Source organism: Stomoxys calcitrans, chromosome 1 (genome assembly GCF_963082655.1).
Source record: "Stomoxys calcitrans chromosome 1, idStoCalc2.1, whole genome shotgun sequence".
Taxonomy (NCBI): Eukaryota; Metazoa; Arthropoda; class Insecta; order Diptera; family Muscidae; genus Stomoxys; species Stomoxys calcitrans.
In genome coordinates this window covers 217099092-217111875 of record NC_081552.1, presented here as the reverse complement: position 1 = coordinate 217111875, position 12784 = coordinate 217099092, and the positions used below count along the sequence as shown (strand labels likewise).

General features: G+C 40.6%; 1 protein-coding gene across 17 annotated transcripts in view; it reads right to left on the bottom strand.

Annotated features, from left to right (window-relative positions):
* Positions 1–12784, bottom strand: part of LOC106086182 (uncharacterized) — a 56979-nt gene that overhangs the window by 15432 nt on the left and 28763 nt on the right. For 9 of the 17 annotated variants that reach the window (XM_059370731.1, XM_013250736.2, XM_013250735.2 and 6 more), the window contains exon 2: positions 11901–12578. In XM_059370731.1, coding sequence (XP_059226714.1) covers positions 11901–12152 — 252 coding nt within the window. In that variant the 5' untranslated portion in view covers positions 12153–12578. The remainder of the gene's footprint in view (positions 1–11900; positions 12579–12784) is intronic. The other 8 variants (XM_013250741.2, XM_059370738.1, XM_059370739.1 and 5 more) reach the window with 3 other exon arrangements.

Genomic DNA, 12784 nt, shown 5'->3' with positions numbered 1-12784 from the left:
CAGTACCCTTTCCTAAGAGAAAAGGTAGTATTAATACCCTTTCCTAAAGGAAAGGTAGTGTTAGTACTCTTTCCTAAGGAAACGGTAGTTTGAGTACCCTTTCCTAAGGAAACGTTAGTTTTAGTACCCTTTTCGAAGGGAAAGGGTAGTTTTAGTACCTTTTCCTAAGGGAATTTTGACTATGAATTGTTTCTGGATATTTCCAGACGAATTTTGATCAATACGATTATTTATTAAAGATAAATAAAATCTTATATATAAAAATAAATTTGTGTTTGTTTTCCAGTTTGTTTGTTTGTTTTTTGTGTTCCTTACAGACTCAGAAACGGCGGAACCGATTTCCTTGAAATTTTCACAGATGGTGCATAATGATCCCGTGGTGAAAAAAGGGTACTAAATTTTTAATATCTGAAGGGGGCGGACCCTTCCCCTTACCATAATTTAACCCAAATTTTGTGTGCTCTCTTATAGTAACCTAAAAGCAAAAATTTGGTATCCAAATTTCGGATAGAGTACCCAGGTCGGCCGCCCCAACCCCAAAACTTACCAAATATATATGGACCAATCACGGCAATATGGGATTCAAATGAAAGGTATGTAAGATTTGAAAACGTATCTGATATCCAGTTGTCAGACTAAGTGTTTGGGGGACCACCCCAACCCCCAAAACACCCCTAAATCGAACATATTTACCGACCATGGCAATATGGGACTCAAATGAAAGGTATTTGCGAATAAAATACGAATCTGATATCCAAATTTGGGACAAAGTTTCTGGGGGTACTCCCCTTTCCCAAAGCCCAAAGGGCTTAAATAAAAGGTATTTGATTGTAGAATACGAATCTGGTATCCAGTTGTGGGGCCAAGTGTTTGGGATGCCGCCCCTTCCAAAAACAACCCCCAAAGAGGAGAAATTTACTTCAATAGTAATATAGGGTTCAAATTAAAGGTCTTTGGGAGTAAATCACGAATCTGATATCAATATTCGAGAAATAGTGTGTATGGGGCCACCCCACCCCCATTACACCATCCATATAGGACGTATTTGCTGACCATAGCAATATGAGGTTTTTTAGAGTAGAACACGAATCTGATATATATTTCCAAAGTGTCCGCCCCATCGCCCAAAACACCCCCAAACCGATCATGTTTGCCGACTATGGAAAAATGGGGCTCAAATGAAAGGTAGTTGGGAGCAGACCATGAATCTGATATCAACTTTAGGGAACAACTGTCTAGGTGACGTCCCACCACCATAACAACCCCCAAATAGGAAGTATTTGCCCACCAAGACAATTTGGGTCTTCAAGACAGTGGAGCTCAACATTCATAGTTTTTAGGGCCGATACCCCAAACCGGACATATTTGCTGCCTTTTGCAATAAGGGCTTTAAATGAATGGTATTTGATATCCAATTTTGAGGTCAATTCCAATATGGGGTTCACATAAATGATATATCGATATATGAGAATAGAGCACGTTCCTGACATATTTTCCAAACACCCCTAAATCGGGCATATTTACCGACCGTGTCAATGTGGGTCTTCAATAAAAGGTATTGGGGGGACAGAGCAAGAATTGATACCAACTTGCGGGACCAATTTTCTGGGGGTGTATCCCTTTCCCAAAATACCCCACAAGCAGCAATTTTTTACGGATCCTTCCCAGTATCCATATAGAAGTCTTCTAAGAATGGGGTACATCAAGCATCCAAACTTAAACGACCTTAAACTCTCTGAGAGAATTCAGACACCAATATAGATCATATGGGATTCAGATAAGGCATATATATTGTTGTACTGTTGCTCGAGCGATATACACACATACTATTTTCATAGCATGGTAAGTCATTAAAAGCTCTTTTATTGTTAATATAAATATTCAAAGGATAATTTTGTTCCATATAAAATAAAATAAGGCGCAGCGCAGCGGGCCCCGTTCAGTTTGTTTTATATAAAAAACAAGTAAAAGTGTGCTAAGTTCGGCCGGGCCGAATCTTTTATACCCTCCACCATGGATCGCATTTGTCGAGTTCTTTTCCCGGTATTTCTTCTTTGACAAAAAAAGGATATAAGAAAAGATTTGCTCTGCTATTAGAGCGATGTCAAGATATGTTCCGGTTTGGAACACAATTAAATTATATGTTGGAGACCTGTGTAAAATGTCAGCCAATTCGAATAAGAATTGCATCCTTTTGGGGGCTCAAGAAGTAAAATAGACAGATCGATTTATATGGGAGCTGTATCGGGCTATAGACCGATTCAGACCATAATAAACACGTATGTTGATGGTCATGAGAGAATACGTCGCACAAAATTTCATTCAAATCGGATAATAATTGCGACCTCCAGAGGCTCAAGAAAGTCAAGATCCCAGATCGGCCATATGGCAGTTTATATGACAGCTATATCATATGACAGATATATCAGGTTCTGATCGGATTTGAACCATACTTGGCACAGTTGTTGGATATCATAACAAAATAACAAGTGCAAAATTTCATTTCAATCGGTTAAGTATTGCGCACTCTAGAGGCTGAAGAAGTCAAGACCCAAGATCGGTTTATATGACAGCTATATCAGGTTATAGACCGATTTGAACCATACTTGGCATAGTTATTGGATATCATAACAAAACACGTCGTGCAAAATTTCATCCCAATCGGATAAGAATAAGAGACCCAAGAAGTCAAGACCCAAGATCGGTTTATATGGCAGCTATATCAAAACATGGACCGATATGGCCCATTTACAATATTAACCGACCTACATTAATAAGAAGTATTTGTGCAAAATTTCAAACGGCTAGCTTTACTCCTTTGGAAGTTAGCGTGCTTTCGACAGACAGACGGATGGACGGACAGACGGACGGATATTGCCAGATCGATAAAAAATGTTGCGACGATCAAGAATAAATATACTTTATGGGGTCTCAGACGAATATTTCGAATACTTACAAACAGAATGACGAAATTAGTATACCCCCATTTTATGGTGGAGGGTATAATAAGATATATTTTTGTTGCTTTTGTGACACTTTGCGTTTATAATTCACCGAAAAAAATGATTTTAATGCTATTGGAACATTTAATAATAATCTGTTTTATTCGTCTACAAAAAATGTCGTCGCCCCCACTAATAATCAAAATATTTGTGGGTCACGCTATTTACCTTAGTCGCATATAATGTTTATTAAATAATAGCAAATTGAAGCAAAAAAAAAAACATTTAATGAAATCCATTATCATTTCTGTTGAATCATATAAATTTTTTAATTACAAAAAAGTGCGTTTGCATTGCATATAACTTTCTCTACTGATACTGTTTGTTTTTGTATTGATTGTAGGACGATGTTCACCTGCCAGCCCATAAGTATTGTCCTTTTGAATCCTGTGGTGTTTGCTTCAGTGCATGATGCACTGCCGGAATGAATTCGCCCATACAGAGAATGTAAGTATGGATTTTTCATATGGTTTTTGTGTGCGGGTGTAAAATTTCCATGGGTAAATATTTGCACAAAACGCAAACTAAAATTGCGAATAATGCTTTTAAATAAAAATGTCAAGAGGAAATTTGTATGTTTCAATTTGCACCAAATAACAGAGACATTTTGCCGGCCTGGCAAAATGGGCATTAACGCAAACTTTGACCAATGCAATTGAACAAAAAGTTATAGATGTCTTTTGTTGTACATATGATCCATTGCATAAATTACATGTATGAAAATAGGACACGGGTTAACTGTAAATAGTGACTACATGTTGGTAGTAATCAATCGTAAGACTGTTTTTTGTATGAGTAAGGATTTTAAATAAAACAAGTAAAATAAGATTTATATTTGACTAAGCCAACGTTTGTGTACAGACTATGCTTACATTATAGAAGTTGGAATACATAGTTGATATCACTTATGAAAGTTTCTGGTGATACCATCTGGAAAACGTTATAGGTACATGGAGTGAGAAGTTGTCGATGGGTTCTGCTATTGACATGGAACCAAGTTTCGATCAAAATTATTGTATCGCAGTTCAATGGGCCAAAAATTAAATCGATCAGCCAATGCCCACACATATTTATGTTCATTGTGGTATGTGTTTTAGTTATGTAAAATGCATTCTTAGCTTATCCTTCAAATGTTGTTGATATCGGATATAGTTGTAGACAACGTGTTAACCAGATGCGGTCCTACAAAATTATGTTCTGGTTTGTGCAAAAAACAGTTCATTCTTTTATTTCGAGGATATCTCTTTAAGTGTAAAAGATGTTAGATATATAAAAACATTTTTTCCTCAAGTTGTTTCCCTGTTAACACGAAGATCATTTTCATTTCATAGTTCTCATTTTATTACTTTTTCGAGACGAGCTTAATGATCGAAGAATTTTTTGCAATGGAAAAGTATAGCCAGAAGATTCCGCAACACCAAACATATTATGACACCATAGTTTCGATAAAGAAATCTCATTAGATACTATTAGGTGTGAAGTCATCTCAGTCCTAAGATGACTTGGACCTATAAGATGAGCCCAAGTTTTATATCAGATTCATACTTTACTTTTAAATACCTATCATTTGATACCCAATCCCCAATCCCAATCGATAAATATGTCCGTTTGGGTGAGTTTTGTAGTGAGGTGATCTCCCAAGATGCTGACCCCAAGTTTATATAACAAATTTGAGTTGTTGGGTTATCATAAGTATGCAAAAAATCGCTGTAATCGGGTCACCCATTTCAGATCTCGGTAAGGGGAAAGGTGTGGCCCCCTCTTTGAATATCAAATGAGGAATCCTGTTTTCACCGGTAGTCCACTGTGTGAAAATTTCAGAAAAGTCGGTTCAATCGTTTTTGAGTCTCTACGCAACATACAAACAACAAACCACAACACTTTTAGTCCTATATATGTATGTACCAGATTCCCGGTGCGCTTCGCTACCCCTGCTTTAGTAGTGCCCCCGTTTTAGTGTCAAACCGAAACCACATGTAGTTACTTAGTTTATAAAGTTATGAAGTCTTGTCTTGTAATACATTTCGAAGTCTGATCCCTTACGTAAAGAAATGTACTGTGCCGTTATATCATCGGGACAAGGAGTGCTTTCATCAAGCAGTTGGGTCTATGTTTTATTCTCGGATCGATCATAAATCTAACACGTTGGTTGAATGCCTTTCCTCCATGACAGGGTAGTCGATTTGCTTCCTTACCTCTTGATTTGGAGAAAACCATGTGGCTTTGTGAATTTTTTATGTTGAAATTTGGTGTTGCTAACCAGGGACGTAGCCAAGATTTAATTTTAGTTTAAAACTATAGAACAATATAAGCTCACATTAAAAATTTAGGAGTTTGGAAGTGGGGCGGGTATTTGGGCCCGAAAGCCCCTTGGCTACGTCCTACTATGTTTGTCACCGCGGCAAGGTCTATAATCCTCAATCCTTTATCGAACTTTATAGACTAAAGATATTCTCCTTACCTATCCTCGCATTAAAATCTTCCAAAACGATTTGTATACCATGGACGAGGCAGCGGTCGTATTCTCTCTCGACAAAAATATATTTGGCATGGGCACAAATAAGGCTGATGTTGAAGAATATGGACTTTATGCGGATTACGGTTAGCCTCTCATCCGCCGGAGTAAACCTGGAGACATAGTGTTTAAATCTCCGACAAACCACAAATCCACTGCCAAATTTATGCCTCGTACCATGGCAGCTATAGTATGGTTCGTCACCGTTTGGTGGTATTGTGACGCCATTACTGGTATCACCATTACAGATATCGCACATCCTGCAATATCTGCCTAGTACTTTTCACCCACACATTTTTTCTTAAGCGCTTAATATGGGAGCTTTATCAGGTTCTTGACTGATTTGGACAACACTTAGCAAAGTTGATGGAAGTCATAACAAAGCACAACTCGCAAAATTTCAGTTCAATCGGATAATAATTGCGGCTTGCAGGGGCTCAGGAAATCAAATTGGGAGATCGGTTTATATGGGAGCCAACGACCTACATCAATATTTAGTATCTGTGCAAAATTTCAAGCGGCAGACGGACGGACGAACGGACTTGGCTAGATCGAATCAGCAGTGGGTCACAAGCGTCGCCTTCGGCGTCCTCGTCGTCGGACTATGTGACCCGCCCGACCTCTCCCGTACGGCAATTTATGCAACGACAGCACCCTAGCCCTACTATTGCCAGGCCAGTGCCGGGAAGTGTATCGTTATTGCAGTTAAACTGCAACGGACTGCGTGGCAAGATCGATGAGATCGTAGACTTTGTGAGTCGGAAGAGCATATCGGTCGCAGCGATCCAGGAGACAAAGCTGACCAACACCTGCAGCTTGCACAGTTGTCACGGTTATAATGTGCTATGTAAGGATCGCTCAAGGAATGGAGGTGGGGGATTGGCCTTCGTAATACACCATTCCGTGCAATATAGAACTTTCTCGCTTGCGCATGGCGCTAATAACCCCTACATGGAATGCATGGGGATAGCAGTCAGGTCTGGTACTGCCGAGATAGAGCTATACAACGTGTACATACCGCCGGTTGGTAGCTGTGTCCCGATTAATGGCCAGGTTGTAATCCTGCTAAGTCACTCTCGAACCCCGGTAGACGGGATGACAGGACCTCAGTCACTTTTGGCGAAATAACCGTGGCTGATCCAAAGAGATGCGCCAGGTTGTTCAACCGACAATTTATTGTGCATCCCGAGAGAGACAGGGCAAGGAGGAGAGACATTCGCCGTATTCGTGGTCTTCGAGCCGAGATGAACAGCCATCACAATTTACAGCGAAGTTACGAATGTCATCCGTGGCGCCAAATCATCTAAGACGTTGGGCCCCGATGGAATCTCTACATTGATGTTGAAGAATCTGGATTCACCTGGAGTTGAGTACCTTACCACTTAACACTCTTATAATTCCCGATGTCTAGAAAATGAGCAGAGTGATCCCGTTACTGAAGCCTGGAAAAGACCCAAGTTTGGGGGAGTCGTACAGACCGATCTCCCTTCTCTCACCAGTGGCAAATACGCTTAAGGCATTACTCCTCCCGAGCCTCGTAGGAGAATTTCCATTCGCCTAGCATCAACATGGACTTCGAAGACTGCCCAGCACAACAACAGCTTTGCATACCATCACCGCACACATTTCAATCAGCCCAGGCCATGTGATAGGACGGTCCTCGTGGCACTGGACCTATCGAAGGCATTCGACACGGTCAGCCATGCTAAATTATTTGAGGACATCGCCAACACGTCCCTGCAGCCAGGCCTGAAACGATGGGTCGCGAATTATCTGTGTGGTCGCCAGTCATTTGTGGAATTGGGAAACAGAGAGTTCCCCAAGGTGGGGTGATATCTCCGGCACTGTTTAACCTCTACCTATCCTCCATTCCACCCCCTCCAGACGACATAGAGATCGTATCATATGCGGACGATTGTACGATCATGGCATCAGGCCCGCACCCATTGATGACATATGCGATAGGTTGAACGTCTACCTCAACGAGCTTGCCTCATATTTCGTTGCAAGAAATCTGAAGATCCGCCACCAAATGTTCAGCCACATTTTTCACTACAAATACGCGTGAGGTGAATACTGAGCTGACTGTGATGGTCGATGGAGAAATTATTCCGACCATCAAGTGTCCTAAAATACTTGGCGTCACATTTGACAGCTCTTACACATTCTCCCCACATGCCACAGCAATCTGCGATAAAGTCAAAAGTAGAAACAAGGTCCTCAAGTCAAGGGCTGGCAGCACTTGGGGTGCAGACAAAGAAACCTTGTTGACCACGTACAAAGCAATTGGCCGGTCTATGGCAAGTTATGCAGCGCCAGTGTGGTCTCGTCAACTTTGTCACACGCAGTGGAATAATATTCAGATCTGTCAGAATGCCGCCCTCCGAACTGCGACGGGCTGTCTCCTCAGTTCTCTTGTGGACCACCTCCTCAGGAGACAAAGATCCTACCAGTGCGAAGACATAACTACATGCTGTCTAAGCAATACCTTTTGGGCTATTATCGCAGAAACCATCCAAATCATCATCTTGTGGATAGATATCCACCGCCCAGAAGCCTGAAGGTAGATCTAAATGTCTAGGTTAAGCGCTACAAGAGAGAACTTCTAGATCAAGCGGCATATCAAGCGGGTCTAAACAACATTCATGCAGACACCGTAGCAGATGCGGTAATTGGCTACCGGGTGAATGTAGTCCTTGGAGAATGACCGCCACCCATTGCACCCGAAGAAATCGACCTCCCCCGGCAAACCAGAGTAGTTCTTGCTCAATTACGTTCCGGCAGATGCAGCCGCCTCAATTCCCACAGAGCTAGGATTGATGCCGACGTGCAAGATGTATGTCCCGATTGTAACCAGGGACCGCACGATACACGTCACCTGTTTAACTGCCCGGCCAGACCCACTCGACCCAGATCTCTGTGGACGCACCCCATCTTAGTCGCAGAGTTCCTGGGTCTTGACACTCAACAGAACCAAGCAGACAAAAGATAGAACACAATAAACTGCTACAACAACAACAACAACAACAACCAATCTCTCGATTTAAGAACTTGGGCCCATAAGAGGCACATTTATTGTACGATTTTGCTGAAATTTGGGACAGTGAATTATGTAAGGCCCATCCATATCCTTGTTCAACTTGGCCCAGATCGGTTCAGATTTGGAAATTTGCTGCCATACAGATCGATCTCTCGATTTAAGGCCTTTGGCCAATAAATAGCGCATTTATTGTTCGATTTCGCTGAAATTTGACTCAGTGACGTATGTTAGGCTTTTCGGCATCCGTGTCCTATATGGTTCAGATATATTTGGATATAGCTGCCAAAAAAACCAATAGTTTGTTCTATATTGAACAGTGAAAAAAAAAAACTCTGAGGTGGCCCTGGCGTGAGCTAAATTTAATATTTATAGAATACAAGCTGAACCTGGTCCGCTCCGCTGCGCGTTTTTTTACACTTTATGAAATATAACTTTCTTTTCAATTCTACTTCCTTGCATTCACTAAGTTAACTTTTTATGTTCCGGCTATCTTTTTATGAAACGACCATAAGTTTTTCCCCCAGTTTGTGTTGTGTACAGATTTTTTTAAAAATACCTTTCATTTGATACCCATATTGTTCCGATCGGTCCACTTTTGATTTTGGATGGTGTTTTTGGGGTAAGGGGCGCCCCCTTCCGACATCGAAAAACTATATAGCCTTTGTTTCCTTACGGACCAACCTACACAATCTGTGAATATGTCTGGAAAATCGGTTCTGCCGTTTTTGAACCTATACGGAACAAACAAACAAACCGAGTTCCATATAGTCGTGTTTGGCTAATATGCCCATTTGGAGGGTCGATAGACCCTTTATGCATCGACCTGATTTTGTATGGCAGATTCGTAATCTACTCCCGAATATTTTTCATTTGAGACCCATATTGATATGGACTTTCAATTTGTCTTCTTTTAGAAGTTTTGGGGTTAGGGTCACTTTCTGGGTACTTGGACCCAATTTTTAATACCGGGTTTGATAGCCTACCCTTGGCTGCCATCTATAACGGTAACCGAAGTTTTTGGTCCCATAAAAGCATGGTTTAATATTAGAATTTGCTCTAATTTGGCACAGTAAATGTGTTAAGCGCCTCTACGTCCGTGTTTAATATGGTCCAGATCGGTCTGTATTTGAATAAAGCTACCATATGTATCGATTTCACTATTTAAGGTCTTAGGCCCAAAAAAGGTGCATTTATAATTTGGTTACGCTGAAATTTGGCAGAATGAAGTGCGGTATGCCTCTCGACATTCCTTCTATACCGACAATCCGATTAATCTTCTTGGGCCCATAAAAGGCTCTTTTGAACCGATTTTGCTGGAATTTGGTACATTAAATTGTATAAGATTCTTACATATCATTCACGAATATAGTGGAGATCGGTTCAAATCGGTGCCGAGAGTTTGGTCCAAATCGGACCATGTTTCGATATAGCTACTATGGGCTCACAAATGATGCAGTTTTCACCGGATTATGACGGAAGGTGGATAATATTTATTTATACATATATCCGAGTTGGTGGGCCCGGTCGATTTCCTTTTTTACTTGTTATTATTGTTTGATTCTCTTATTGGTTTTCCGGGTGCGGGTTACTAACCTAGCATTCCAACCGCTTGGATTGTGTCGGATCGCACATGTATCCCTTATTGTCCCGAGCCGCTTGTTATAAGATCCTACGCCCACTTCCAGGCGCTCCTTACCTGGAAGAAGATGCTGATGTTGGCCATGGGCAAAAAAATTTAAGTTTTGCCCATGAACATTCCATTAATGAACAGGGACGCATTTCTATAAATGAGTGTTGTCCGATTCAAATTTAAGCTTATTGATAGGGAGCCTCTTTTTTAAAGCCGATTCCGAACGGCGTGCCGCAATGTGAAACCTCTTGGTGGAGAAGTTTTTACATGGATGCCATACCAAATCGTACAGTACCTCCCAAATGTCGCCAGCATTAAGAGGGGATAACCACCGCTGAAAGTTTTTCTGATGTTCTCCCGAATTCAAACTCAGGCGTTTAGCGTCATAGGTAGACATGCTAACCTCCGCGCTACATAGGCACTCAGTATTTAAATAAGAGTCAGTGCCATCCGACCTCTCATTGAGACTCTTCTCACGAAACTGTTGACTTCTCGCGGCTGTATTTGCAGCTACTTCTCATTATTTACGATCAATGATAAGGGACCTCCTTTTTATACTCGAGTCCGAACGGACTTTTTACATGGCAAAGTACCTCACATATGTCGCCAGCGTTAGCAAAAATTTTCGAATGTGCCTGCCAGGATTTGAACCCAGGCGTTCAGCGTCATAGGCAGACATGCTAACGTCAGCGCTACGGTAGGCTCCTGTGCTCCTATCTAACTTTGTTTATGATTTAGAGAAACTCTGAAATCGTATAAGACCACTTTTGTGCATTTTGATTGGTGATCTACTTTTCGAATGTGATGTCACCCATATGACTTTAATGGTTTTAATTTTTTGGCTTAATATGGAAATCAGGAGATCGGTTTTTATCAAGCTATTGATCGATTGAAGGTCATGAGGGAAGCCGTAGTACAAAATTTCTGCCAAATTGGATGAGAATTGGGCCCTCTAGAGGCTCAAGAAGTTAAGATCCCAGATCGGTTTATATGGCAGCTATATAAGGTTATGCACCGATTTGCGCCATACTTAGCACAGTTATTGGAAGTCATAACAAAACACCTCATGCCAATTTTCAGTCAAATCGGATAAGAATTGCTCCCTCTAAAGGCTCAAGAAATCAAGACCCAAGATCGGTTTATATGGCAGCTATATCAAAACACGGACCGATTTGAACCATCCTTTGCACGGTTATTGGATGTGACACCAAAACACCACGTGACAAATTGGATGAGAATTGCGCCCTCTAGAGGTTCAAGAAGTCAAGACCCAAGATCGGTTAATATGGCAGCTATATCAAAATATGAACCGATTTGAACCATACTTAGCACAGTTGTTGGAAGTGATACCAAAACACCACGTCCAATTTTTCAGTCAAATCGGAAAAGAAATGCGTCGTCTAGAGGCTCAAGATGTCATGACCCATGATCGGTTTATATGACAGCTATAGCAAAACATGGGCCAAATTGGCCCATTTACAATCCCAACCGACCTACACTAATAAAAAGTATTTGTGCAAAATTTCAAGCGGCTAGCTTTACTCCTTCGAAAGTTAGCGTGCTCTCGTCAGACAGACGGACAGACAGACATGGCTAGATCGATTAAAATGACATGACGATCAAGAATATATATACTTTATGGGTTCTCAGACGCATATTTTGAGGTGTTACAAACAGAATGACGAAATTAGTATATCATAATAGGCCACTTACCAGAATATCAATGTGCAAATTTATTACACATTTTAATATTTGACGCACACGATTTCGTAACTTTTCGATTGTCAACAGATGTCGCTTTATGGATGACGTTGACCGCGTTGATGGGGACAATGGTGATATGCTAGATGTGGCAGTGGGGCCTGATGATTTTATTGTTCTTCCAGCTGCTAACGATGTTGTGCCTGCTACCGCTGCCACAGTAGCGGTGGTAGCTTTCGTTTTGTTAGTTATATCTGGTGTCATATTGGCCTACCGGGTTGAATTGAACTCGACCATTTGTTGTTGTTTTTTTTTGTAGTTTTGGGGTGGTTTCTCAGCAAATTTATTTAAATATATGTGTGATTTTATTTTTGTTGTGAGCTCAATAAGCATTGAGCACTTTGGCATTCGTTGTTGTTTGGTTTTTTTGCTCTTGCCTTTTATCAGTTATTGCTGCATTCGTATGCGGCCAGCTATCACATTGACATTTTCATTTATTTGTTAAATAATAATTTTCGCCAGCAAATTACAATTTTCATTTTTATGATGCATTGCGGTTTTTATGTTTGTTTGTCATAGTTTTCTGTCAATGTTTTTCAATGCTTCATGAATTTTGTAATGTGTTGAGTAAGGCATGAATATGTGCAAGCATCGAATGCAATAATTGGCCTGTGTGATTTCTTATTCATCCTGAAATGTCACCATAAAATTGTTTTATTCAGGGAATCATAATCACAAAATGCTTATCATTGGATAAGGTTACAATAATTTTGACATTTTAATTGCAATAACTTAAATTTCATGAGACATTGAAGCATATGAGGGATTCTTGGGGAAAAAGCCACTTAAAAACAAAGTGCTAGTTTTTTTTTTGGCAATTATATGTTTTAGTGCAT